Here is a 26,104-nt window from a genome sequence, read left to right on the forward strand (position 1 = left end):
CTTCTTTCCTGCTAAATGTACAGATCTTGGCAGAGCTGTGATAGCTTCAGCTTTTTACATTTTAGAGCTCAGTCCTCACCTTCCTTCAAACCCTGGCATTGCAACAATAGCCCCTTTGAAGACCAATGGATACCTCAGGCAGATAGGAATTTCCTTTCAGGTTGCTGATTATCACCAGAAATACCCTATATATGAGGAAGGTGCAACCTGCATGGGGAACAGTGTGACACTGAGGCTGCATCTGAGACGATTAGAATGAACAGTATCCTACTCTTGAGCTTAAAAATTCCTATTCTAATGGGGAGTGTACTACTTTGGGGCCATGAGGTAGAAGCAGTTGTGTCGTTTGTGGGCCTCACTGGTGAAGCACATGGGGGCGCGGCGGGAGAGAGAGAGAGTGTGAAACCACTACTGGTCAAAAAATTTTAAACGTTGGTATTTTTAAGTAATACCATCATGTATATCATTCACTGTGTAATTTCATGCAGAATGCAATGCAACAAACTTTGTTGAGATATATTCTATCAAAAGTTATAGCCAAAAAACCAGCAGGGGCATGGTGATGGTGCATCACCACATACACTGTTCAGAGTGTTGCCCCACCCACTACATGGGAGGAGGTCCATCAGGAGGGGGTGACGCAGTGGCCTCCCGCACCAGGTGAAGCAAACCCATGTGGCGCCACTGTGCTACATTGTAGCTTCTGACTTCTTAGTCTGCCACAACCTGATAATTCAGGGGGGACTCTCAAAAGAATCCGAGCAAGTGCATGTGGCAGAGTCCATAAGTGCAGGAATGTGGAAAAAAAAAAGTTCTTAAAAATGAAACTCCCTGTAGTTGGAAATCTGGCCTGGCTTCAGCCCTGCCTCTAATCTGTGATGTCGCCTGTGCACTACATTGAGGTTGCCATAAATAGAGGTGTTTATTTCTGGTGAATAAGATAGGATTACAGCCTAAATCAGTGTTTCTCAAATTGTGGGTCAGGACCCACTAGCTGGGTCGTGAGCCAATTCCAGGTGGGTTCCCAGTCATTTCAATATTTTATTTTTAATATATTAGACTTGGTGCTGGCATGGTCTGTGACTGCATCTGGGGAAATGTTACAGACCTGTACTTTTAGCAAGCTACTGTGTATATGCTTTTAACAATGATAGTCAATGGGACTTACTCCTGGGTAAGTGTGGGAAAGATTGCAGCCTAAGATTGTTCAAAATTTCCCTGCTTGATGATGTCACTTCAGGTAATGACATCACTTCTGGTGGATCCTGACAAATCCTCAAAGTAAAAAGTGGGTCCTGGTAATGAAAGTTTGAGCAACACTGGCCTAAATCTTATTGAACCCAGTGGGCTTGCTTGTGAGTAAAAGAACAGTTTTCAAACACCTCTAGCCATAAAGAACCATTGTCTCAGTTCCCCTCCCTCCCTCAATATGGGATGCTTTGACTCCCAGTCCTGTGGAGAACATTCACAGATTCTTTATGGTGACTCTAGACCTCTCTTATGTCTATGGCCCAAACGTTTGCTGAGTGGGGGTTTCGCCATAGACGCATAGAGCCGACCCATCATAGGCAATACAGCAATAGGAAAACGGTAGAGTCACTTAGAGGCTACACTTCCGGTTTAAAAAAACTGGACATAGGACCATAGAGATGCGTACAGGAAGTTGAGACTCTCTAGCCCTCCCATACGTGAACTCGCCTCCCCTTCCCATATTTGGAATAGAACGGACGGGGGAGGTGTATGTGCGCGTGCTCTCTGTCCAGGGAAGCAGGGAGTTTGCTGCGCGGAGGAACAGTGTGGCGCGTGCAAGGCTGATGCGGTAGCTGCTTATCCTCCCCCCTCCCCAGGATGGCCCTCAACAAATCGATGCACGCGAGGAACAGGTACAAGGACAAGCCTCCTGACTTCGCTTACCTGGCCTCCAAGTACCCAGAGTTCCAGCAGCACGTCCAGGTGAACCTGTCGGGAAGGGTCAGGTAGGTCTCAGTACAGGGCAGCCTCTCTGTGTGTGTGTGTGTGTGTGTGGCTGCAGTCCTAGCCACACTTTCCTGGGAGTAGGTCCCACTGAGCACTGTAGGACTTTCTTCTGAGTAGACATGCTCAGGATTGGGCTCCAAGGCTGCAACCCTTCCACACTTTCCTGGGAGGGAGTCCCATTGAACCCACTATGGAACTTTCTTCTGAGTAGACCTGCATTGGATTGTGCTCAAGATCCTCAGGCTTCATAGAGCAATGAAGTCCACTCAGTGCACTGTGAAGTTAAAAGCTCGCCTTCCTGTACGTTGTACAGAGGGAATAGAAGAGCATAAGAAGAGCCCAGCTGGATCAGGCCGAGGGCCCATCTGGTTCAGTTTTCTGTGTCTCACAATGGCCCACCAGATGCCTCAGGGGGCACACGCAACAAGAGACCTGCCACATTCTGAGGTAGCCAACTTCTAAAGAAGGTTGCATATACTCATCACAACCTGCCAGCCTTCTCAGTCACATGCCCCTCCCCACCCCATGTATGCCTTGGGAACATAAGAACAGCCCTGCTGGATCAGGCCAGAGGCCCATCTAGTCCAGCTTCCTGTATCTCACAGTGGCCCACCAAATGCCCCAGGGAGCACTCAAGACAACAAGAGACCTGCATCCTGGTTCCCCCCCTTGCATCTGGCATTCTGAGGTAGCCTAAAACCAGCAGGTTGTACATACCCATCGTGGCTTGTAAGTTGTGATGGGCTTTTTCTCCAGAAATTTGTCCAGTCCCCTTTTAACGACATCCAGGCACCACCATCACATCCTGTGGCAAGGAGTTCCACAGACAAATGGCATACTGGGTAAAGAAATATTTTCTTTTGTCTGTTCTCCCAACACTCAATTTTAGTGGATACCCCCTGGTTCTGGAAGGGAAATGGAGCAGTGAGTTAGCACAGGAAGGAAACTTCCAACCTAATCCTAACCTGTGCTTGAATAGGAAGGCCTGTTTGCCTGCGCCACATCCAGCACAGGGCCAGAGGTAGCTGTGGCGCAACTTGGGGCAAGGGAATATTTTTCCCCTTACCCCAAGCACTGCCCCAGCCACTGCAATGGGGCTTCTTGGATTTGCGCCAGCTAAATTGTTGGCACAGATCCGAGCAGCCTAGTGTAATGCTGGGCTGCTTGAGAGGGGTGGTTATAATTTGGCCTAAGTGCCAGAGGCTGGTCTCACCCCCTTCCCAGGCCAAGTCCACCCACCAGACTGCCTGCTGCCTGCTCTCCCCCTGCCTGAAAATGTCTTCCCGCACCCTCTCCAACCCCCTGCACTGCCAGCCCACCACTAGCACAAACTTAGCAGCGCAGGTCAGATCCACCACAGGGAGGTCTGCATACATCCTTGCACCAGCCTCCCTGACTTGCGCAGTGGCACATTCGCGACACCCAGAAGCTGGTGTGAGAGACTTGCACTGGTTTAAGCACAACTTAGGATTGCACTGTCAGTCTGTTCCATTTCACATTAGACCTAGTAGTTAGAATGAAGAATAATCTAATGTTCAAACTGAATGCCTGGACTATGCACATGGGGTTTTTTATATACTGAGGTTTGGATGCACCAGCAAATGTTTTATCTATTTCCAAGCTTTTCTTCCCTTTTGATATAATTGCATGGCATTTCTTTAAAACAAGTGGGATATGTAACAAAATTTTGTAGTATGTCCCTACACCTGAAATAAAGCAGTCTTGTTTGGTTGTTCTGGCCAAGGTGCAAAGCTTCCTGATGGGAAGATACCTGTTTTCTGTTAAGATTCCTTGATAACTTTCCCTTATGTAGTGCTAGAGATTTGTATTTGAGGCTAGCCACTAGCCCTAAACCTGAGCCTTTTGTTGCTGCAGAACACTTAGGGTGGTTCTGAAAAGTGGGAAAAGCAAGAGGTGTCCTCTCCTTTTTCCTGAAGCATTCCAGTATAGTGCAAGGAAAGGTGTGTTTAGGTGTCTTCGATGGCTCCACATCAGACCCCTTTGACATCCGAAGCGGCGTGAAGCAGGGCTGTGTTCTTGCACCAACCTTGTTTGGGATCTTCTTCGCTGTCCTGCTGAAGCAGGCCTTTGGAACTACAACAGAAGGCATCTATCTCCGGACCAGATCAGATGGAAAGCTCTTCAACCTCTCCAGACTGAGAGCAAAGTCCAAAGTCCAGCTGAAATGTCTGCGTGACTTCCTCTTTGCCGACGATGCAGCTATCACTACCCACTCTGCCAAAGATCTCCAGCAGCTCATGGATCGTTTTAGCAAGGCCTGCCAAGATTTTGGACTGACAATCAGCCTGAAGAAAACACAGGTCATGGTTCAGGATGTGGACTCACCTCCCTGCATTACAATCTCTGCACACGAACTGGAAGTTGTCCATGACTTTGTGTGCCTTGGCTCAACGATCTCCGACACTCTTTCTCTCAATGCCGAGCTAAACAAACGCATCAGTAAAGCAGCTACCACGTTTTCCAGACTCACAAAGAGAGTCTGGTCCAACAAGAAGCTGACGGAACATACCAAGATCCAGGTCTACAGAGCTTGCGTCCTGAGTACACTTCTGTACTGCAGCGAGTCATGGACTCTTCACTCACAACAGGAGAGGAAACTGAATGCTTTCCACATGCGCTGCCTCCGACGTATTCTCGGCATCACCTGGCAGGACAAAGTTCCAAACAACACAGTCCTGGAACGTGCTGGAATCCCTAGCATGTATGCACTACTGAAACAGAGACACCTGCGTTGGCTCGGTCATGTGGTGAGAATGGATGATGGCCGGATCCCAAAGGATCTCCTCTATGGAGAACTCGTGCAAGGAAAGCGCCCTACAGGTAGACCACAGCTGCGATACAAGGACATCTGCAAGAGGGATCTGAAGGCCTTAGGAGTGGACCTCAACAAGTGGGAAACCCTGGCCTCTGAGCGGCCCGCTTGGAGGCAGGCTGTGCAACATGGCCTTTCCCAGTTTGAAGAGACACTTGGCCAACAGTCTGAGGCTAAGAGGCAAAGAAGGAAGGCCCATATCCAGGGAGACAGACCAGGGACAGACTGCACTTGCTCCCGGTGTGGAAGGGATTGTCACTCCCGAATTGGCCTTTTCAGCCACACTAGACGCTGTGCCAGAACCACCTTTCAGAGCGCGATACCATAGTCTTTCGAGACTGAAGGTTGCCAACTACTACTATGCACTCACACCCTGAATATTATAAACCAGGGTCTCCAACCTCATGGAACCTCTGGTTGCTACAAGAATTCCGAGAAGAGATGGCGGTACTTGCCCTGGTGAGCTACAGATACACCCAGTGGCAACATGCAATTGCTCACCAGTTTACTATTCCTACTGCTGTCTCCCCACTTTATGCCACTACTGAGTTGCTGTAGCACCAGGCTTCGTTTTCCTAGTTGTACTTTTCTGTTTCTTTGCCTGAGGGAATGAAAACGAACACTGGAGCTATAACAGCAGGCAGTGGACCCCATTTGGTTTTTCCCACTAGAAAAACACAGTGGCTAGACTTTCTCCCAGCAAATGGGGCAGCAGTGATAGCAGCGAGTAAGAAACTGCTATTGTTATTTATGAAACTGAATATAACTTACTTTTGGTAGTTTGTTTTTTTTGGCCCTTGTTTGTCAAGAATGCAGGAGTTCTTCAATCTAACAGTGTTTTATGTTTTTTAGTGTTAACTTCAAGGATCCAGAAGCTGTGAGAGCCTTGACATGCACACTACTGAAGGAAGACTTTGGACTTCACATCGACATACCATTAGAAAGGCTTATTCCAACTGTTCCCTTGAGACTTAACTATATTCACTGGGTTGAAGATCTGATTGCTCAGCAAAATGCCCTTGTTAAAGGTTCTGCTATATGGGGAATAGATATAGGTATGCGTCAATAGTGTGACTACCTTTCATTGTAAAATTTGTTTGTTTGAACCGGCAAATGGCCCAGAGATGAAAAATATTGTCTAACTGCTACTAGAGTCTGAGACAGAACATTGTGGTTCTATCTATATAGTGTCACTGCTTTTTCAAATTAAAAAGGTCTAGGGTAGACATCATTTGTATAAGAACTACTTAACCTGCAATTACATGGAGCTATACATGTGAGTAAAGTCCATGTAATGTAGTCCATGTAAATATGCATAAGAGAGCCAATTCATATAAATTTAAAAACAATTGCTCTCTTATGATATCGGTTTTGCAGTGGTTTCAAGTACAGATAATCTTGCCTGCCTGAAAGGTATTTGTGGAATGGATGCATTTTGTGGTAAATGTTGTAATGTTTTACATATTCGTGGTTGTTGTGTAATTCGGAAAATATGTGATATATAATCAATCCTTGGTATCTGTACACTCCATTCCCATGGATTCATTTATCTGTGAGAACGAAGAGTATGTCTTTCCTTGCTCCGTTCGCAGTTTGTTCTCACCTATCTGCGCCATTCTGAAGCCGTGCACAACCATTCTGAAGTGATCCCACCGCCTGCAGTGACCATTTTGAAGCCTTGTGGCAACCATTTTGAAGCTGTTCACTGCTGGCATATTAGCTAGCCCCCCTTCTCCCCCATCCCATAGGATCAATGACTCCATAACTGGGGAACCACAGATTTAGTATGTGTTGGGGCTTCCTACCCTAGCAGATATCGAGAATTGACTGTATGTATCTTTCTCTGCAGGTGCATTACTGAGTAGCCTGTTGTTTAACTAGTGTAATTTTTTTTCCTTTTGGGTGTGAACAGGTACTGGTGCATCCTGTATTTACCCATTACTTGGGGCAACTTTGAATGGATGGTATTTTATTGCAACAGAAGTGGATGATGTGTGCTTCAGCTATGCCAAGAAAAATGTGGAGCAAAATAATTTATCTGATCTCATAAAAGGTATCCTTTAATCCATCTTGTCCCACTCCCACACAGCAAATTAGTTTGCCAGCTATTTTACAGGCGAAATCATGCATATGAAGCATAATTTGGAGATCGTGTGTTTGACTGCAGAGCAAGAGAGAGTTTTTATTAATAGTTAAATTCTTAGCTTATATTTAGTTTATTCTTTAGTAAATATTTAGTTAATTCTTTAGTTTATATTTAGTAAATATTCTTAGTTTATATTTTAATACAAGGAAAATGTTCCTGCAAACTAACAACCCCCAGTCCTCAAACAAAAGAGAAAAACTGTACATTTGCCTAGCAGACAGCTACAATATTGGAAGAAAAGATTGCAAATGAAGAGGGTCAGTAAAAAGGAACAAGGGGTCAGACATGTGCACCATCAGAGACTAAGGGCCCAGTCCTAACCAGCTTTCTGGTTATGTTGCAGCCTCTATGCAGCCCTAAGGTAAGGGAACAAATGTTTGAGCAAAGGTACAGGAACCACAAGCAAGATGCAAAATGGGGTCTCATCCGTGGTTATTCAGTCTTTCAATCATTATCTGACCAAGCCAGGGCAGTCAATATTAACAACTCTTTTTGCCTTGGTTGTGCTTCAGCATTGGTTACTGTAGCAGCAAAAGAGCTACTAAAGTAGAGTATTTGAGCTAATTACTGTTACTACTATTAGAGCTGCAGCACTGAGCAATTACTCCATGACATAAGAACATAAGAACATAAGAACAGCCCCACTGGATCAGGCCATAGGCCCATCTAGTCCAGCTTCCTGTATCTCACAGCGGCCCACCAAATGCCCCAGGGAGCACAACAGATAACAAGATACCTCATCCTGGTGCTCTCCCCTACATCTGGCATTCTGACTTAACCCATTTCTAAAATCAGGAGGTTGCGCATACACATCATGGCTTGTACCCCATAATGGATTTTTCCTCCAGAAACTCGTCCAATCCCCTTTTAAAGGCGTCTAGGCTAGACGCCAGCACCACATCCTGTGGCAAGGAGTTCCACAGACTGACCACGCGCTGAGTAAAGAAATATTTTCTTTTGTCTGTCCTAACCCGCCCAACACTCAATTTTAGTGGATGTCCCCTGGTTCTGGTATTATGTGAGAGTGTAAAGAGCATCTCCCTATCCACTCTGTCCATCCCCTGAATAATTTTGTATGTCTCAATCATGTCCCCCCTCAAGCGTCTCTTTTCTAGGCTGAAGAGGCCCAAACGCCGTAGCCTTTCCTCATAAGGAAGGTGCCCCAGCCCCGTAATCATCTTAGTCGCTCTCTTTTGCACCTTTTCCATTTCCACTATGTCTTTTTTGAGATGCGGCGACCAGAACTGGACACAATACTCCAGGTGTGGCCTTACCATAGATTTGTACAACGGCATTATAATACTAACCGTTTTGTTCTCAATACCCTTCCTAATGATCCCAAGCATAGAATTGGCCTTCTTCACTGCCGCCGCACATTGGGTCGACACTTTCATCGACCTGTCCACCACCACCCCAAGATCTCTCTCCTGATCTGTCACAGACAGCTCAGAACCCATCAGCCTATATCTAAAGTTTTGATTTTTTGCCCCAATGTGCGTGACTTTACACTTACTGACATTGAAGCGCATCTGCCATTTTGCTGCCCATTCTGCCAGTCTGGAGAGATCCTTCTGGAGCTCCTCACAATCACTTCTGGTCTTTACCACTCGGAAAAGTTTGGTGTCATCTGCAAACTTTGCCACTTCACTGCTCAACCCTGTCTCCAGGTCATTTATGAAGAGGTTGAAAAGCACCGGTCCCAGGACAGATCCTTGGGGCACACCGCTTTTCACCTCTCTCCATTGTGAAAATTGCCCATTGACACCCACTCTCTGCTTCCTGGCCTCCAACCAGTTCTCAATCCACGAGAGGACCTGTCCTCTAATTCCCTGACTGTGGAGTTTTTTCAGTAGCCTTTGGTGAGGGACCGTGTCAAACGCCTTCTGAAAGTCCAGATATATAATGTCCACGGGTTCTCCCGCATCCACATGATGCGGGACAATAATGATATGCCTTGTTTTGCAACTATTTGACATGGAATTAGGGTAAGATCATATTTTTACTTACTCTATTCGGAGTCATTATTTATATATGCTTAAGTTATAAATGATTGCAACCTATTTACAATTGGGTAGAATAGTTTCTAGAAGTTGAGTGAGAGTGAGTTGATGTTTGGTTCCTTCTTGCATTTTTCCTTTTCTTCCAGTGGTTAAAGTACCACAAAAGACGCTCCTGTTAGATGCTTTAGAAGAAGAGTCAGAAGTTATTTATGATTTCTGCATGTGCAACCCCCCTTTTTTTGCCAACCAGCTGGAAGCAAAGGTATGTTGACTTTTGATAGCCTGAATTGGGCCTCTCCTACATTTATTCGGAAAAGGCTAATGTATGAATTGTGGATTTGTAATGCTTGAAGTAACTTTTGCAGTGGCTTTGGCCTTTCCTGGTGGGGATATTCCTGAAGGTGTTACATGTGTTATCACACCTGCTCAGGAAAACATAGAAACAAGCCTATGCATGTACTTCAAACATTAAGGATTAAAGGATCTTGACTATGAATAGTTTAATTGGGGGGGATCAAAATAATAGCAAAAGAAGAGATGAAACAGTAATAATTCTACCTAGAATGAGCTGTGCATGTGTGTTTTATTCCAAGTAACTAGAGGTGCTAGTTTTAGGTGAGTCAGGGAGGATTACAATCTACATCTTACTGAGCACAGTGGGCTTACTTCTGAGAAAAATAAATAACACTATTTTCAAACACCTCTACAAAGTTGAAAGAAAACTTATTCCTCTACATTTTGAAAATAGATGGAATAAGTAGAGTTGATGAATGGCTAGAAAGAGGCAAGAGTAATGACCAACGGAGAAAGCGAAGAGTGGGTGGGTCAAGTGCAAAGAGGATGTATGAAGGAAATGCATTCACACATACGAAGTGGTTCACAGATAAGGTGTGTTTTGAAGGAGAAGGTAGCATTGCTCAATATTCAGACCAGCCCCAAGATTGAAAAGCAGGAGACCTTCAAGCAATTGACGGAGATTGGGTTGGAGGAGCAAGGGTTGTGGGCATGAGATAACGGGAGATCGGATGGTGAATGACTGTGGGGTGCTTTAAAGAAGACAAAATGTTTGCTCTGAATGTGAAAGGAGACTGGAAGTCAGTGAGAGGGCATTTTGAAGTTTGAATGATGAGAGGTGAGTGATTAGTGCAGCAGAGGCGAAGATTGAAAAGTGACAGGAATAGTGGGATGAAATCTGCAGTAGTCAAGATAGGACATGACCTGATCTTGAATCAGAGTATTAGCCAAGGGGATGGAAAATATGAATTAGGTTTTTGTTTCATTCATTTTGTGCTGTAGACAGGAGGGGACGTGTCATGATGGCAGAGTAACTGTGGAGAGCCAAGAGAGAGCTTGTGGGCTTGACACAATTATTTGCTAGCGAATACCAGTACAAGGAACAACAGTCTGCAAATTGGTTGTTTTAGTTTAACTGCAAATGGCTTTCTGTTCTAGGGAGTAAATTCTCGTAATCCCAGGAGACCACCACCCAGTTCAGTCAATACAGGAGGGATCACTGAGATCATGGCTGAAGGAGGAGAGCTAGAATTTGTTAAAAGGATAATTCATGATAGCCTGCAGCTTAAAAAACGATTACGGTAAGATTTTGTCAAGGAGGTTTTTCTTCTTTCTTCACTGAGTTTTTTTTTCTCCTTATCCAAAACCTTGGCCTGTCTCCTGCAGATCCTACATCAGATAAAACTTTTATCAAGAGTAATTCAGCAAAGTCCAGCCAAAGTCCCATAAATTATTTCATCTCTCACGTGAGGTAGAGGTGGAGGAATAATATTGTTGATAATGTGTAGCTACAAGTGAGACTATGTCATCAGTGCCAGTACTGGCAGAGACATTGGACACCCTGCAGCCGAAGCAAATTGGGGTGGGATGGGGTGACAGCAGGGTGGCAGGGAGATTCAAAAAGAGAGGAGGGTGGAAGAGCAGTATGATGGACAGCTGGGAAAGAGTGAGAGATCGCAGTAGAAGAAGGTACCTGAGGGAAGAAAGGAGCTGAAGAGGGCTAGGAGTGGCAAAAGATGTAAACAGAGAGGGAACAGAGTGAAAGAAAACAAAGGAGAGCATGATGGAGTGAAAGTGGAGGAGGAGGAGAAAGGGACACTTATGGAGTTGGGGGAAGATAAGTCACAGCAATAGGGAGAGACAGAGTTGGAAGACATGAAGCCAGCAAGGCATGGAGGAGAGACATTGACAAGGCAGAGAGTTGAATACCAAGAAGACCGGAAATAACAGGAGGGGAAGAGAAGCTGAACCACAGAGGGAAAGCCAGGAGAATGGGAAGGGGGCTGATAGATCCCAGAGAAGAGAGAGGCAGGAAGGTGGGGAGGGGAATAATTCACAGAGAAAGAGGATGATTGCTTGGGATGAATGAGGGACCAGGACTGGAGATAAACAGTAGATTGTGCCTCAGAAAAGAGGAAGGAACAGCGTGGGCTGCAAAACAAAAGTTCGAGTCAGGTGGCAGAGAGGGAGATCAGAGTCTGAAGAGATTGGGGCCAAAAGCATCCAGGAGAACAGTGGGGGAGGGTATAGTGTCAAGGGAAGACAATATTGGCATAAACCCTGCCCCCTAAGGACAAATCCTCAGAGGCAGTGGCTGGCACAGGAGGATCACCAACACCCTGGAAGACTGAACCAGGATTTGAAGTGATTTTGACAGGCTTGATTAGGCCTGCAGCAACAAGATGAAGATTCATGGGGATAAGTGTAACGTCCTGCATGTCGAGAAGAACAGCCCCACTGGATCAGGCCATAGGCCCATCTAGTCCAGCTTCCTGTATCTCACAGCGGCCCACCAAATGCCCCAGGGAGCACACCAGATAACCTGCATCCTGGTGCCCTCCCTTGCATCTGGCATTCTGATATAGCCCATTTCTAAAATCAGGAGGATGCACATACACATCATGGCTTGTAACCCGTAATGGATTTTTCCTCCAGAAACTTGTCCAATCCCCTTTTAAAGGCATCCAGGCCAGATGCCATCACCACATCCTGTGGCAAGGAGTTCCACAGACCATCCAAACGCTGAGTAAAGAAATATTTTCTTTTGTCTGTTCTAACTCTCCCAACACGCAATTTTAATTGATGTCCCCTGGTTCTGGTGTTATGTGAGAGTGTAAAGAGCATGTCTTTATCCACTCTGTCCATCCCCTGCATAATTTTGTATGTCTCAATCATGTCCCTCCTCAGGCATCTCTTTTCTAGGCTGAAGAGGCCCAAACGCCTTAGCCTTTCCTCATAAGGAAGGTGCCCCAGCCCAATAATCATCTTAGTTGCTCTCTTTTGCACCTTTTCCATTTCCGCTGTCTTTTTTGAGATGCGTCGACCAGAACTGGACACAATACTCCAGTTGTGGCCTTACCATCAATTTGTACAACGGCATTATAATATTAGACGTTTTGTTCTCAATACCTTTTCTAATGATCCCAAGCATAGAATTGGCCTTCTTTACTGTCGCTGCACATTGGGTCGACACTACAGTACAAAGATTCAGTATGGGATGGGGGGGAGACTGGTTAGGCATCAGCCTGTATGAAAAAGAGGTGTCCTGGTAGATCACAAACTGAACATGAGCTAGCAGCATAGTGCAGCTGAAAAAAAAGTGACTACAACGTTGGACTGCAACAGAGGCACACAGTCCATATCACAAGGAGCAACAGCTCTACTCTATTATGCTCTAGTCCAGGGGTGCCCAAACCCCGGCCCTGGGGCCACTTGCAGCCCTCAGTGGTTCCCAATCCAGCCTGCAGGGAGACTCTAATCTCCAGTGAGGCTCTGGCCCTCCGGAGACTTGCTGGAGCCCATACTGGCCCGACATAGCTGCTCTCAGTGTGAGGGTGACTGTTCAACCGCTTGCATGAGCTGTGTGACGAGGGTTCCCTCCAGTCTTGCTTTGTGCAAGGACTTTTATAGGCCTTGAGCTACTGCAAGACCTTCATTCATTCGTGTAAGTTCCGTCTCTAATAAATTCATTTATGTAAATTTATTCAAATTTGAAATGTAAATTAATTCTTTTTCTTCCTGCCCCCCCCCCCAACACAGTGTCAGAGAGATGATGTGGCCCTCCTGCCAAAATGTTTGGACATCCCTGCTCTAGTCAGATACTATCAGCACCATCCGGCCTTATTGAACCCAACATTCCCTAGGCTGGGGAATGGACTGGATGAGGCAATTGCCAGCATCTAGTATCCTTTCTCCTTACAGCTTTACCCAGGCCCCACTTCCATATTTCTCCCTGTCCAGCACTTGCTTAGTCCGTCCTCTTGAACTTCCCTGTAGTAAAGTTGCTCCTGACACACTAAAAACTTGACGAACCTCAATTTTAAACAATCTGGTGATGTTGCCAGAGGCCACAGAGCTTAAAAATCTATAAATAGATTTAGAATCTATAGATTAAATCTATAGTAGACTGTAACATATAAAACATAATAAATGGAATAAAAGTGTTATTTTTAACCGCACAGGTGGTACAGTTGTATGCTGGGAAAGAAGTGCACCTTGGCACCACTGAAAGAAGAACTTCGAATCCATGGAGTAAGTGTTTCTCTGAACATATCCTGCATCTGTGTATTGTTTTCAACTTGTAGGTGCACACCATTTGCATAAAAGGCATTCTTGTGATACCATTTCTGATAGCATTCTTGCCTATCTAAAGAGCTCTTTGAAAAAGAGCCCCACTAACTTCAGTAACCCTTAACCTTCATGCACAGCACACATAAGGAGCAATCTTCACAAAAATGTTACAGTTCTGATCCTAGAGAATTGGCGCATGTTTGATGAAAGAACCAACATGTCTTGTCCATTAAACTGTTCTTTCTGGGTTTGTCAAACCAGTAGCCAATCTGGATTTTCCTGTGACCTGTATTTGCATGTCCTTGGCCTGTTCCCCAGGATTGCAGGCCACCTTGCCATCTCAGGCAGGGGAAAGGGCCAAGTGTTGCAGCTGTGTTTTACATGAGATGGTGAATGATGGCGGGACACTTCAGTCCAACCTAAATGTGGCTGTTGTGAAAGGTCTTGAGACTTTATTTATGTGGGAGTTTTCCATGACTACTGACAGCTGTGCAGAGGGGGAAAAGGGGGCTATTTCTGCCTATTTGTGAATTGATTGTGGTCTCTCTTGGCCATGGATCCTGCAGTTCTCTGCTGCAGAAGCCTGTGACTGGTCTACACATGAAGGAGAAAGAAGTAGTGACAGTGAGTCACACCACTGCAGACTGTTTTATTTTGCTGAGAAGACTAAGTGGAGGTGTGAAGCAGTATCTGAAGTAGCCAAGTATCTGAAGGGATGCCACATGAAGGGAAAGACTTGCTCTACCTGGCTTCTGAGGTCAGGACTAGAACCTGTGGATTGAAACTACAGAGATTGATAGAATTACCTAACTGTAAAAGCAGCCTGGCACTACAGTAGCCTGCCTTGTGTAGTTGTGGGCTTTCCCACATTGGAGGCTTTCATGCAGAGGCTGGGATGCTCTTGCAGTTGGCTACACTGAGCAGGGGGTTGGTTTAGATCAGTGCTTCTCAAACCTTTTAGCACCGGGACCCAGTTTTTAGAATGACAATATGTCAGGACCCACCAGAAGTGATGTCCTGGCCGGAAGTACAATATAATATACATTGAAATGAATGGGGACCCACCTGAAATTGCGTCCCAACCCACAGTTAGAGAAACATTGGTTTAGAATGTTTATGGTCTAGAATGGTTTAGAATTGGTTTAGAACGAAACCTCCAAGGTCCCTTTCAACTCTATTGTTCTAGGAAATGGATGTAGAGATACACTGGGGAGGAATATGTACTTCATTTCCATTAATCTAATTGCATATGACAGAATATCATTTTAATATTCCTTGCATGAAATTAACTAGTACACTAGATTTGGCCTCTTGTGTTAATTTTTTACCTATGGGTAGAGGTGTTATTTATTTTATTCAGAAGTAAGCCCATTGTGTTCAGTAACACTTTGGCTGTAATCCAATCTTAGACACCAGAAGACAAACCATTTATAGGGAGATTCTTCTGTAAGAGAGCTATTAAAAATGTGATAAAAAAGGGCAGGAGGTCTGGTCTAGAGGGTAGAGCCTCCATTTGCCTGAAGATTAACATCCACAAGGTCGCCAGTTCGAGGCCACCGGCACCGTGCGACCTTGAAGCAGCTGGCAAGCTGCAGCTGAGCTGTTCCATCTGCTCGGAGCGTGGGAGGATGGAGGCCAGAATGTTAAACCAGATCGGAGCGTAACATCTTGAATGTGGTGGTTCTTGAAAGAGAGAACCTTCTTTCAATTTGTAAAAATCCCTGCGTGGATTTAATAAGCCTGCCTGTGTAAACCGCCTTGAATAAAGTCTTGAATAAAGACCAAGAAAGGCGGTATATAAATACTGTATATTATATTATTATTTATCTGTAGTCTGAACTGGTGTAGTTCATTTTATTGATTACCTTTATATCTCTCCTTTCTTTCACTGAATTCAAGGCACGTTCAGAGTTCCTGTTTAGGCACTGACCAGCTGCAGCACAAATCGCTATACTTTGTGCCTTCAGACCTTTTTACCACCTCACTTCCTGCTATAGGCCGCTCTCAAATTACGTGGGGGTTATGTTCTGAAAAAATCACATGTATATCAAAAACACATAAATGAAAACATAAACATAAGAAGCAATGGGATTGGTCTGGGTTCAGGAAGCAGTTGGTGAGCACCCATGTTGGTGGCTGGCAATTATGGAGGGAGGAGATGGCTGCCAATGTCTGGAGTTTGCTGAGGGAGTTCAGCCAACCCAGTGGTGTCACAATGATGTATACCGGATATATTTCTTTGTTCAGGTTCCTAAAGTCACCTACACTGAATTCTGTCAAGGCCGTACCATGAGGTGGGCACTGGCTTGGAGCTTCTATGAAAATGTCAAAGTGCCAGTAAGTGTTGCTGTCTTTTTCCACTTGCATTATCTTTCTTGAATCAACATCCCATGTCATGCTACGACTTCTTCAGTTTTCAAAACAGCTAGTGGACAAGTTGTTGGGGAGGAATGTGTCCTTATGAAACTTGGGCCCTGATCCTGTTCAACTTTCTAATGTTGAAGTAAGCCCCTACTTAAGTGCAGGTTCGGTCACAGGAGCCAATTAATAGCATTCTGAGTTCCAATTATTCTTAACGTGTGTTTGTGTGTGTATTTTTCTTCAGTCACCTCCATCTAAGAAAAGAAAACTAGAAAAGCCTCGGAAACCAATTACATTCCTAGTGCTGGCATCCACAACCAAGGAGTTAGCTGCTAAAGCTTCGTCTATGGGAATGGATGCTGTTGAAGGGGTGGCAGTAGTTGCGGCATGGATTAAAAACATTCTTAATGATCTGAAGGTACAGTATCCATAACACAATATATTTCATGTGATGCTTCTTAAGCAAATAGCATATGACTTCTGCTTGTTAAAAGATTTGCACTAAAGCAGGGCTTCCCAGAGTGTGGGTCACAACCCCATGTGAGGTGGGTTGCGGGTTAGGCCCTCACCCTGCTCTTGCTTTCTAATAGCTCCAAATAGGAGCCATTCCAAAAGCAAGAATGATTTACCTAGGAGCCCCCAGAGGCCTCCTCTGGGTTGCGCAAGGCCAGTGACCCACTCTAATGGGGCTCTGCGGGCATCAGAATGGCCTGGTGGAACAGGATGGGTCGTGGCATGGGGAAATTTGGGGACCCCTGCACTAAACTCTGTGTGGTTCACTTCAATAGGTTCAGCATAAATGCATTCCCTGTGGTAAGGATGAAGTCAGCCTGTTTCTAACAGCTGTGGAGAACTCTTGGATACATTTAAGGAGAAAGAAAAGGGAGCGAGTAAGACAACTTCGGGAACTTCCTCGAGCACCTGTAGAATTTTTGCAAGCTACAGAAGAGGGCGAAGACAACCAGAAAAAGTTGGGTACTTCAATAGCATATGAAGGAAACACTGGTGGAACTACTGAAAGAGGATTTCTGTCAATTGGGCAGGACCTTGAATCCCCAGAAGATGATGGATTAAACAGTGCACCTCCTCTTAAAGCAGAAAACCATGAAGAACATATTGAAACAACCAGTGTAGAGCAACCAACAGCTGTTTTGGCAAGCTCTGATGAATCCAGTAATGGAAAGGAGGAGTCTAGGGCAGTCAGTGTTGATAACCAAGCTTTTGAAACTGAGCAGAGTGCCCACACTTCCACTGAATGGTTCCTGTTCAAGTGTGTATTAATGGTGAAGAAAGAAGGGCAGGATTTCTTAATAGAAATGCACTGGGTTGAGGGACAGAACAGAGATATAATGAACCAGCTGTGTACCTATCTAAAGAACCAAATATTTCGATTGGTCACAACTTAAGTCTTTGTATATATAGTTATTTTGCTTTTTGTGATCACTTGCATTTAATATTGACAATGACAGCCTTGCTGTGAAAGATAACAATTTTTAAACCACCCTTTTAAAGTGTGACGTTCTGGGGATTTATGGCAGTGCACGGGGGAGGGGGGGAAGCCTGTTTGAACTAGTATTTGTGTTTAGCTGCTGAACTTTATACTGGGAAGCAACAAGTTGCCTACCTTAACAGTACAGTGTTCTTCATTCTAATGAATACTCGTTACTATGATTTTGGCCTAAAATCTCTTAAATTATTATTTATATACTGCTTTTTCTAATGCTCATTGTAGGTTTATATGAAATGTTTATCATATTCATCTGCAGTAGCAGTTTAAAATGTTCTAAAATGAGATCCAGGTACCTAGGTTGGGGGGGAAAGATTGCCATCATGTTCCACATCACTGTACCTATTCCACACTTGAAAGGTCACAAGAGCATGTGTTACTAATACATAAATTACAAAATAGTGCTACAAACATTATCCTTGTGGAGTCTCTAAAGTAAACTGCTTTGAACCATGAGAAAACAAAGCTGCCTAGTGATCTCTGTGCTTCGGATTGCTGTCGCTGCCCTGAATGACTTGGACAACAAGGTGCTGTTACACTGTTACACTGTTACACTGTGGTGGCTATACTTAACTGCACTGCTGCCCCTCTAGTTACACTTCTGTCTCCCCCTCCAAGAGCTCCAGGAAACTCTGAGCCCTTAGCAGAAGGACAGGTCTAAAAGAAGCTCCTCGGGGTGAAGTTGGAAAAGAACCCTACCCACCATAAGTTATTTTCCTAAGGTGGATGGTGATCTCCTGAGGTAAAAACACAGGCAACCATAAATGTAAAGTGTGTTTTTGTTTTTATTTTACAATGATTCAAAATACAAGAATAATATAATCTGTGGAAATAATTACTCTTCTCTTTTAGAAGAGAGGTGAAAACTTAAGTCTTAATATAAGACAAAGTCCTTATATGTAATTCAGAGCAGTGAATTAAAAACACTTGCAGAATTAGCAAATGTCTGAAATGTTTCCCATCCATCTGTAAACAGGGCACCAAAAAGTTGATTTCAAATTAAATGTCTATTAGAGGTGGAATAGTTTGTTCCTTAGTTTACAGGCATATATGTATGCGAAAAGAAAGGCTTCACTTTTCCTGATAAATCTGTGTTTGAACTCTACCACTGCATTGAGATGAGGGAGTGGTATGACTGAATATTACAGAAGATAGTGTTCTAGCCTAGTATTCTCCCTAAAATACTAGGTTCCTACAGAGAGAGAGTTTTTCTATATTCACACAAAAGGATTTATGGTACAGCTTTCCAGTGGTGGTTTGGTCACTTATTTACAAATACTAAATGCCCAGTCAGTTCTCTCATGTCAGAGAACAGTTTTAAGATGGTCACATAGTGGCAACTCAACATCAGTGGAAATCTGTACAAAGGAAACAATAACAGCTGCTGGGATTCAGGTGGACCTGGTACTGATTTATTACATGGTACAGCACAGCAATATTGGAAAATTGTTAATTACATTTTATATATAATCCATTAAATGTTCCATTTGCGTTTCTCTTGAATTGCATATACAGTGATATCTGCAAAACTTCAAGAAATTGTGTTATAGCTGCATTTGCTTTTGGTAGGTAGTGGAAGAAAAAATATAAGTCCACCGTAAGAAAATGGTGGGACACTAAACTGAGTTTGCTTGATGCATTTGTCAAACAGTTGGCAGCTAGTTCTTAATATTGAGATAATGGGTAATCCAGTTGATAAATGTGTATGCTTTTGCTCAACATGAATTTTTAATGTAACGTCTAAAGGGATAGTGCGATACAGATTTGAGTGTGATGTTACAGATATATTTTAAGTATTAAAGCAAGTGGTTCCCCATCCCCCGATCATGGGGATGGTCTGAAATGGTACAGTTCAGACACCACCTCAGGGAAACTACGAAGTCACACAGTCTTCTCTTCGGATTCAGCCTCAACACACAGCCCTACAGTAAAAATGACAATTTCAGAAGTCTCCAAATATTAAGATGTGTACAAGTAGTACAAATTTCCTTATTTCTCCTCTATACAGAGCAAGAGACGGGATACTGGACCTCGAACACACATTTAGTTCTTCCCCTCTGTTTTGTATTGCTTAGGTTGCCTCCTGAATATTCAGACATAACAAATTAGGCAGACTGCTGTACTTGCTCAGGAACTCGGTGTCGTTAGAGACAAACCTCCTCAACTGTCTTGACCCTAGAAAGACCAAACATACTGTTGCATATTCCAGAAACATGTTTTCTTCTAAATTATTTTTTTTAAAGTAACTTCAACACCACATTATGCCACTGTAATATAATCCATATATGTGGATGAAGAGCATCCCACAGTCACAGTTAAATAGCTGTTACATAACACACTATATTTACTTGCTAAAAACTCCATTTTAATGTTTTTTAAAGATCTTATTTGAGCTGATCCAGTACTGTCAAGGTATAGGAGGAATTAAGTGTATTTCAGATTAATTTAAATGGGTAACCCGAATGTTTGTGGGTAAGACTTAGAGAAGAAACTTATTGTCTTGTTCCCTCCACACTGAAGATTTGTATATCAACCAAGTTGACAATGTCAAGCCTGTCTACATACCTGTCGCGTGACCCTTGGGTGGCTTTCTATCCAATTTGAAAGTCATCGTGATGGACCGACAGACAAGAGGGCTTCTGCACAAGCTTCTCAAGTACCAAGTGAGCAGATCTTCAGGCTTGTCAGTAGTCTGTCAAAAGCAGCAGAATATCAAGTTTGCTGAGTGAAATAAACCAAGGAATCCTAGAGATAATTCAGATCTGAAGTTAGCAGTTCACCCTCAACAGAATAAGCCACTCACCCCAGGGCCTGTGCCAGCTTCCTTATGTGAAATGTAGATGCCACCTTTGCTCCGAGCCTGTTTCTGAACAACGTCCCACTCCTCAGGGCTCAGACCTAGCACTTCACGCACCTGTTGATTCTTGCACGACGCCACTAGCTCACATGTCCCATCTTCTACTAAAATCCTGTAGGCAAAACAGGAAGATTTTGCAATGTCACTGCTTTGTGAACTGTTTTGTTGAAGAGAGAGAGAGGTGTGTGCTGCTTTCTTTTATGAGATCACGCAATTATTCTGATCCAGAAATGTAGGCTATCATTGATCCAGTATGTAAAAGGGAAGCAAGATTTCCGAAGATGTTGTACTCTGAAATTCAAAATAGCTTTGAAAGTAAAATAAAATCTGATAAACAGTTTTTTTCCCCTTTTAATTTACTGAGCAATTGCTTGGTTATGTAGTTGGCAGATTTAAGAGAATGTCCTGGTCAACCTTGATCCCAGGGACATCACTACAGGGAACAACCATTTCTGTTTGGAATTAGCGAGCAGTTACTACTGTTAGTGGATTCTTAGCATAGTCATTGTACTATGATCCTCTATTTTCAACTTGGTACATCACATTCTCTGTAATTTTTTCATTTTGTGTTTTATAACACCAGGAAAGCATTTCAGAACAGAATACTTTTCCTTCACGCAATAACTCAGGAGAGTGACTTTTTGTAATGTTTGTTATTACTGTTGAACAGTTCATTTTATTTGGAGGGAAAGGTAGGATATAATTTAAATCAATCACTAATGTAGTTGGGTGCCTACTGAATACTGTTTCATTTTGTAACGCCCTTGAAGAAGGTGGAGCTGAGATGGCAAAACATACTCTTTTTCTTTGTACCTTTTTGGAAGTTCCCTCCCACTCTTTTTTATTTTCTGTAGTATACTGCCAGCTTTGCTCCATATTTGGCAAATTCCAACATTGTTGTTAGCTGTTTCTTGGTTTAGGGGCCGCACACTGACACATTGCACACAGCTCCTCACAGCCTCGCTGGCTGGACACACAGTTCTCCAAGTTTAAACTGAGAGCCTATAACGAAGTGAAAGTGAATATATAAGAAGAAACTTTGTTTTGCCTCCAATCCACAGTACCTACCTGGCACTAGCTTTACTGACTCCTATATGTGACAAGCAAGATGGCCCACACTGATTGCAACTCTCCTGCATTAAAAAAAAGCAGAGGGTGTAAGAAGACTCTCCCTTCCCCCAAAATACTAGGATGTCAGATTCTAGTTAGGAAAACTCTTATCTGCAAATATGGTTGAGGGCTGATGGGTACCTCCTTGAGGATAGTCTCTTTACACAGAGAGCAAATCCAGTGCAGAGATAAAGAAAGGACACATGTCAAATGGCAGGTGACCTGGAACAGGTTTGGAGACTGAAGTGGTACATTGCAAAGATATCCCACTGAGAGGCTAGAGGCAGCACCTGCAGTACTGAACATAAAAGGACAAAATAATAATTGGCTGAATCCAATAAAAGAGGTGCCAAAACACCAAGGGACAACAGCAGAGTTTGATACTCACTCAGAAGTGTGGAGGGGTGCAGGAGTCAGCATGTGCATGCAGCTGGAGGCAACATAAGTACAATAGACATTTCTGAACCTGCAATGCAAAGATGCAGAAGGGAGGAGTTTACACACACACTACCTTCAAAAGAGATTGCTCTGTGATTCCTCCACCTTGTTCTTCCTGCTTTAAGCATGTGGTAAAGAGACTTGCTGGGCTAAGGGAGAAGGGAATGAGGCCATTGCTAAGGACCTCACCTAAACATTGATCAAGCAATTCAATGTCCACCCAACTGGCAGTAGTCAAGGGAGTGATATGGAATTAAAGGTAGCATAGCCGCAATGACCTGGGGGGGGGTTAAACTACAAACATTTTAAAAATGTTAATTGCAGAAGCCAGAAACCCGTATCAGAGCACAGCCCATTTCAAAACCTCTTATTCTAAACATCCAATGGAAGAAACTCACTTTTGCCAACTGCCGGAAGAAAAAGGTGAGGCCACCCAGCCCTCCCAAAGGAGAAAAAGAGCTGTATGTTTTTTGACAGTTCTTTACTATAAACTGCTATAGGTTGCCAGAAAAAGCAGCATATTCTGGGAAAAAAGTAAAAGTATTCTACATACAGAAAGAAATGACTTTGGGCACAATCCTAACTTGCGCTGGAACAGGCAAGCCAGGAGACTTGTGCTGTATCCAGCGCAGGATTGTGGCCAGCAGCGGCTTAGCCAGAGGCAAGGGGAAACATTTCCCCTTACCCCTGGGTAAGGGCTGTTGGCACCTATGGGTCTTCTTGGACTTGTGCCACCTCCTAAGTTGGCGCAAGTCCAAGGAGAGCAGAGTGGTTTGAAGCTGCTCCGTTCTCCCCAGGAATAGGGGTGGGAATCAGGCATAACTGCCGGATCCCAGCCCCGCCTCCCACTCTCCACCCACCCACCCACCCCTAGGGCTGCCCATCGCCCTCCCTCCGCCCTCCCACGCCTACCTTTATCGCTTGCGTCGGCTCTGCAGGGTTGACGCAAGCACCGGAGGGAAAGCCAGCGCAGAGGTGTCTGTCAGCCTCTGCAGGCCGGCGCTTCTCAGAGTGCCAGCCTGGCTTCTCCTTGAGGATGCGCAAACGTGCTTTACGTGCCTGACTCAAAGTTTGGATTGCGCCCTTTGGTCATGAAAATTGCAAGGCTGGAGGATTAATAGCTCTGGCTCCAACACATCAACCCTACTCTCACTAGGTGTTCCATAGTGCAATCCAATACATATTCAATTTGAAGCCTCACAGTTTGCAGTGGGGTTTACTCCCAGGAAATGACACACCAGATGGCAGCTTTCAATGACTTGTGGATCAAGACACACCTGGAAATTTTGCGCTGCACGTTCTTGAAAAGAATCCTGGCTCCAGGAAGCAAACCCCAGAGATACGGCAGGAAAGTGGCTTCAACGTACACATCCAGCATGAATGAGGAACCAGGTGTAGGTGATATGCTCAGCTTCACAGTGTAATCCCAGGGCAAGAAGTTCCCTAAATACGTAGAAGGCCAGAAAAACTTTAAACCAACGATTTTCAGCCACTGTGCTAAGGCCATAAATGTGCCGTAAATTATCTGCAGGTATGCCATGGGAGGTTTTTTGGGGGGGAGGGGAATTTATCAGCAGGGTCACTGCTGGATGTGAGCACCTGGCCAGCACTGCAGTGTGCCTTGTCAATTGTCAAAAAACTGACAATTTTAGTGCCTTCTCAGTGTGCCATAAGATGAAAAAAGTTGAAAATCACTGCTTTAAAATGACCATGTAAATAACCCTCACACTATCTTAAAAACACTAATTCCACCATCTCTTGTCTTCTTGAAGTTCTGTTCAGAGGCCCACTGAAATGCCTACTTTCAGAATAATTCTCTCCAGCATTGCCAGGCTGCATATGTATTCTAGGTACAGAAGAGTTAAGGTGCTCACAAAGAGTTGGGAGAAAAGTGTTGAGGTGTTTAGAAATCTATCCATGCACCATAAAGCATGGAAATGGTGCTCACCTTAATTCCCATGCCATGTAAACATGGCATGTTCTACACTCTCACAAACTGTGCTCTCTTACAACACCAGTTCTCAATTTGGGGGCAACACTGAAGTTAGCTTCAAGGAAATATCAATGTTCAATAGGATACAAAACGTTGTGATACACACATCTCTGAGTGAGTTTCACTAGGCTGCAGTCGCAAACAGGGTGAGATGTCCGATTCATAGCAAATTTTAAAACGACTAAAACTCTGCCACTTTTTGTCAGGAAGTTCTGACATGTGGTCAAATTATGCCCTGCAGAAGATACATTCTTCATTCCAAATGTCTTGGGTGTTAGGCAAATTGTCTTCATTTTATAAAGGAACAGAATTTTCAGACTTTGTAACAGAATTCTGAGAAATTCACTTACTTGAACTCTACAGGTCCTACAGGTTTGATCTTGACATCAAACACATATCCCACAGAAGAATGGATCAAGACCCCTTGCCCAACACTATGCCCATAAGACCACCCAGAATCATCCTGCTTCAAGTAGCTTCCAGGTTCTCACCTTTCAGCAGCTGGACAGAGCAATCTGTAATCTGCTTCTTTCCAATGACAGATTCACACATAGTCCTCTCCACTATTTCTCCAGAAAAAGACACCAAGGATCTTGTGAAACTGACAAGAGGGAATGAAAAGAGTTGTATCACATCCTCAAAACATTTGAGAAAACATCACCAGCTTCTCAACCCAAAGATGCTTGCACATTGCTTTCAAGCTTATGTTATGCATAGGCAGCTATTTACATTTGTGTGTTGACTTTAAAAAGCTCAAAGAGGCTTACATTTAAAAAAAAAAGTAAAATAGCTTTCACTGCACACTTTCTCCACTATTACCACCTTCTTAGCAAAACAGAACAGAGTAAAGTTCAGCCTACCTAGGACTAAGTACCTCTGCAATGGAGAATAGTTCTTGTTCCATCCCTGCCGTGGTGGAAGCTAGCTGGAAAAAAAAAAACCAAACATTTTTTACTTAAAGCACTCTCCACTTTTCTTCCAAACCTCTGTTCACACATGTTCTCACTTGTCTTTGGTACATCTAAGTCCTCTGGCCTGGTTTCCCTGCTAGTTAAACTGCTCACACTCATCCATGCCATGCTAGAACTCCATCCTTAGTTCACAGTTTTTGTTTATTTACTCTTTCACTTATTATACCACCTTCCTCCATGGAGCTCAGGGAACATACTCTGCTACTCTGTAGCTACTCTGATCCTCACAACCCTGTGAGGTAGGATAGGTTGAGAGATTGCGACTGTCCCTAGGTCACCCAGGAAGCTTCTTGGCTGAGTAGGGATTTGAACGTGGATCGTCCAACAGAATCACTATGGGTACAATCCTAACCAGGTCTACTTAGAAGTAAGTCCTATTTTGTTCAATGGGGCTTACTCTCAGAAAAGTGTGGTTAGGATTGCAGCCTAAGTCATATAAATTAAAGCTAAACAAGCACAATAATTGCTACTGAAGGGACTCGCCTGGGACAGGAACCTGCAGAAACTTAATGAAAACATAGCTACCTGGGAAGGCTGGTTCACATGGTGCAGGTGACCAGAATCTGGGACAGGCAGGAACATGGAAGAGCTCAACATTTTTGAAAAGTTTTCTGGTGCTTGTGAGAAGCACAGTCTGTCAAACACATCTAAGTCCTGAGAAATAGCATTGGAAATGTGTAACAGAATAGAAAAACAAGACATTACTCAAGGCAAGAAAAGCTTATGTACATATAGCTACTTTGACATGCAATTCAAGGTCCATCCAGACCAGGCTAAACATCAACTTCGGGGCGGGGGAGCAATAAGCCACCCACCAACATGACCTTGACCGGATTTCATTGTATTCCTTCCCACCCAGATCCTAAACAGTATTTTTTGTACTGCTGCTAAAAATGAGCTGGAGCTACAGCTGTATTTCATCCTTACCGAGCACAGAGGTATGATAAGGTGGTACAGCTGGAGTGGGTGCAGGAGCGGGAACCATCGAAGTGACTTCCCCAGAAAGAGCAGCAACACCTGAATTGAATGCAACATAAGAGGCCACTTAACAGAGAAAAGTCTATTTCTGCAATAAAGGTGAAAGGAAAAGCACACTCAGGATAAATGGAAAGCCTTCCCTGATGGCATTAATTTTTTGTCAGGAGCAAAAAATAAAATAAAAAGCAGCATCAGACACAGAAGTGCATAAAGAAATAGAGAAGCAATACAGAAAGCAGTCAGTTATCTCGGGAAACAACCCAGCTGCCATAAAATCAATACATTTTGCATGTATTTCTGAGTGATCCTCACGATTTGGGGCACTGTCACCCTTTCCCTCTGCAGCTTT

The 26,104-nt window shown here is 44.0% G+C and overlaps 2 protein-coding genes across 2 annotated transcripts in view; one reads left to right on the forward strand and one right to left on the reverse strand.

Moving 5' to 3' along the window:
• The first annotated feature begins 1,739 nt into the window (after positions 1 to 1,739).
• METTL16 (methyltransferase 16, RNA N6-adenosine) lies at positions 1,740 to 17,932 on the forward strand. The gene is made up of 9 exons (XM_066616168.1): positions 1,740 to 1,976; positions 5,663 to 5,865; positions 6,723 to 6,863; positions 9,103 to 9,218; positions 10,409 to 10,551; positions 13,432 to 13,501; positions 15,788 to 15,877; positions 16,146 to 16,319; positions 16,690 to 17,932. The coding sequence occupies exons 1-9, from the start codon at positions 1,849 to 1,851 to the stop codon at positions 17,305 to 17,307; spliced, it is 1,683 nt and encodes a 560-aa protein (XP_066472265.1). The 5' UTR covers positions 1,740 to 1,848; the 3' UTR covers positions 17,308 to 17,932.
• Positions 17,933 to 18,314: 382 nt separating this feature from the next.
• Positions 18,315 to 26,104, reverse strand: part of CTC1 (CST telomere replication complex component 1) — a 29,149-nt gene continuing 21,359 nt past the window's right edge. The window contains exons 13-23 of the mRNA XM_066617734.1: positions 25,705 to 25,794; positions 25,303 to 25,431; positions 24,667 to 24,731; positions 24,298 to 24,407; positions 23,091 to 23,256; positions 21,764 to 21,841; positions 21,517 to 21,673; positions 21,334 to 21,398; positions 20,212 to 20,377; positions 19,974 to 20,100; positions 18,315 to 19,583 (exon numbers count right to left, since the gene is read on the reverse strand). Coding sequence (XP_066473831.1) covers positions 19,480 to 19,583; positions 19,974 to 20,100; positions 20,212 to 20,377; positions 21,334 to 21,398; positions 21,517 to 21,673; positions 21,764 to 21,841; positions 23,091 to 23,256; positions 24,298 to 24,407; positions 24,667 to 24,731; positions 25,303 to 25,431; positions 25,705 to 25,794 — 1,257 coding nt within the window. The 3' untranslated portion in view covers positions 18,315 to 19,479. The remainder of the gene's footprint in view (positions 19,584 to 19,973; positions 20,101 to 20,211; positions 20,378 to 21,333; positions 21,399 to 21,516; positions 21,674 to 21,763; positions 21,842 to 23,090; positions 23,257 to 24,297; positions 24,408 to 24,666; positions 24,732 to 25,302; positions 25,432 to 25,704; positions 25,795 to 26,104) is intronic.

Source organism: Tiliqua scincoides, chromosome 2, assembly GCF_035046505.1.
Source record: "Tiliqua scincoides isolate rTilSci1 chromosome 2, rTilSci1.hap2, whole genome shotgun sequence".
Classification (NCBI taxonomy): Eukaryota; Metazoa; Chordata; class Lepidosauria; order Squamata; family Scincidae; genus Tiliqua; species Tiliqua scincoides.